Below are 2,559 nucleotides of genomic sequence, written 5' to 3'. Positions count from 1 at the left end.
AAAAAGGAGATGACAAGGCCTGCCTATAATAGAAACCTTGAGGTATCTGCTTAGCCCTTGATTCGTTCCCTCCGACTACTCTCCTGTACCACGTGACTCCAGGCCCCTGGCAAAGCTGATTGGACCATGGTGGACTGACTCAAGTTAGCTCAGTCAGAATCTAAAAAATCCTTAAGAATAGAATCCAGAGGTTCTGTTAATTCTTCTTTTTTTTTTTTTTTTTTTTTTTTTTAACATAAATTAACCCATTTATTATAGGCCAGTGGTGTCTCAAAGAGTAGAGGAGCGTCTACTGGTCTTTCAACTCCTTCAGTCTTCTGATGGCAGACTTTACTGTGACAGTGGAAGTGGTATTGTACGTCCAGGCACCGCCAGCCACTGTCTTCATGCAGGAACCACAGTGCCAGATCCCCACAGCTCGTCTCTTCATCTTGATTTTGCCACAGAAAGAGCAAGTGTACTTGGCGTGCTGGCTGATTTCAATTTTCTTCACCATTTTCTGGAGGGAGGCCCCATAGCGGGTCCCGTATTTACCGACGATCCCGACTTTCTTGGTACGTTTGGCCATGTCACTGCGACCTAGGTCTGAGCCCTGAGAGCCTGTTAATTCTTGATCTGGGAAGTGGGGGTGACACCATGACTGGGTAACCCTATCTGACTACATGTTGGAGTCTGAGGGGGCCCAATAAGTAACCTCCCCTTTCCTTGCCTCACTTCAAAACCAATTAAGGGATTCATGAGGTTATGGCAGAGGAGGAGTAACGCATGAGCTTTTAGCAGATAAACATAGTTTAGTGTGGCAATGCTGAACACATAATGAGACAGACTTTTCATAGACAACCCTGAATAGCCAGAGGCTGCCCCATGTAGATGGAGGGGAAAAATGCGAGGGGAAACAGTTGAACTATGAGTGCTTGGATCCTTCCCCAAATTCATGAACCAAAATCCAGGAGTGTAACCCTAATGGAGGTTTTTGTACTTGGAAACAAGAAGGTTCACCCCAACATAGAGATGCATAGAGAAGCAGGGTCAAAAGACAATACCCCCTGGAGAAGTAGGTCCAGTGAGTGTTCTGACTTCCCAGTTTCTGCTCCTTGTCTCTCTTATGAAGCTCAGCCACACTTCCTGCCCTTGAGTTCTTCCAGATACACATTATTTATAATTATGGGTACCCCTTTATTTAAACTCTTTCAGGTGGGTCTTGCAACTGGTAACCAAAAATCTTTTATTAAGACTCTAAGTCACACTTTTTTTTAGGGTGAAGTTTATTTATTTTTTATTATTTATTTATTTTTTTGAGATTCAGTCTCGTTCTTGTCACATAGTCTGGAGTGCAGTGGTGCGATCTTGGCTCACTGCAACCTCCGCCTCCCTGGTTCAAGTGATTCTCCTGCCTCAGCCTCCCAAGTAGCTGGGACTACAGGTGCATGGCACCACGCCTGGCTAATTTTTGTATTTTTAGTAGAGACAGCGTTTCACCATATTGGTCAGGCTGGTCTCAAACTCCTGACCTCAGGTGATCCACCCACCTCGGCCTCCCAAAGTGCTGGGATTACAGATGTGAGCCACTGCATCCGGCCTTGGGTGAAGTTTAAATAAAGAAATGAATGTAGGGCACCTCGCCTGGTAGACTCAATATATATTTAGTTTTATTCTTTACTTTTTGATGGAAAAGGGGATGGAGCAAAGCTCTGAGGCTCAGTCACTCAACTCATTTTCAGTTTGAATGTGACACAAAACCCCCAAATTTTGAAATTTCTACTTGAAGGTCAAACAGCCATTAAAAGTAGCACATTTGCTATGAAAACGTTACTGAAGACATGTCTATCACAGGCTGGAAAGACAGTGTTGGTTAGTAGCTGGAATCAGATATACTCGGATAGTCATTCAGGTTTCAACTGCTACTAACTGGAAAGCCTTACAAAAGTCATCACCTCTGTGAGCCTAATTTTTTCAACCATAAAAGAAACAACGAATTTGTTTGGTTGTTACAAGCACAGAATATGCTCTTGGTACATAGAGAGTGCTCAGTAAATGACTGTTGTTATTATTGTAATATTCTGAATGCTTTCAAGAAGGGCCAGGAGGGCCTTCCTTTCTGTTATTGAGAGCTACATGCCTGATTATGTTTCCATTTTTGCCTTGATTGCCAGGGAGTTCAGAATCAAATTTAAAACTTAATCATGGCAACCCTGCTACTATTAAGGTTGGCATATTTGTAAGTCCCTTTTCCTTGCGCTTGATTTTCTGCTTCTAAAGCTTGTCAGCATATGAGAAGCAGCTTATCAACCAGACCAGACTAGGGCATGCATATAAATGTATACGAACACACACACACACACAAACACACACACACACACACACACACACACACACACTCCAGTTAAACAGTTATTTTTCAATGCAGTTTTCACTTGGGTAATTCCCTGCCAAGAGAAAACATAAATCACTTTTCAGTCCAGCATCCAGGGGCTCTACAAACCAGTCCAAGAGAAATTTAATCTGGGTCTACGTAAGAGAAACTGGGCAGCCAGCCAGCAAATTTTTGTTTTGTGTTTT

General features: G+C 42.9%; 1 protein-coding gene across 1 annotated transcript; it reads right to left on the bottom strand.

Moving 5' to 3' along the window:
- Positions 1–209: 209 nt before the first annotated feature.
- On the bottom strand, positions 210–593 carry LOC129484710 (large ribosomal subunit protein eL43). The gene has a single exon (XM_055283180.2). The coding sequence runs from the start codon at positions 566–568 to the stop codon at positions 290–292; it is 279 nt and encodes a 92-aa protein (XP_055139155.1). The 5' UTR covers positions 569–593; the 3' UTR covers positions 210–289.
- Positions 594–2,559: the final 1,966 nt, after the last annotated feature.

Source organism: Symphalangus syndactylus, chromosome 6, assembly GCF_028878055.3.
Source record: "Symphalangus syndactylus isolate Jambi chromosome 6, NHGRI_mSymSyn1-v2.1_pri, whole genome shotgun sequence".
NCBI lineage: Eukaryota > Metazoa > Chordata > Mammalia > Primates > Hylobatidae > Symphalangus > Symphalangus syndactylus.
Note: the sequence above shows the minus strand (reverse complement) of the source record. Positions and strands in the feature narration are given on the sequence as shown.

Excerpts from the sequence above, each read along its gene's own strand:
- LOC129484710 (XM_055283180.2), bottom strand. The coding sequence starts at position 568 with ATGGCCAAACGTACCAAGAAAGTCGGGATCGTCGGTAAATACGGGACC.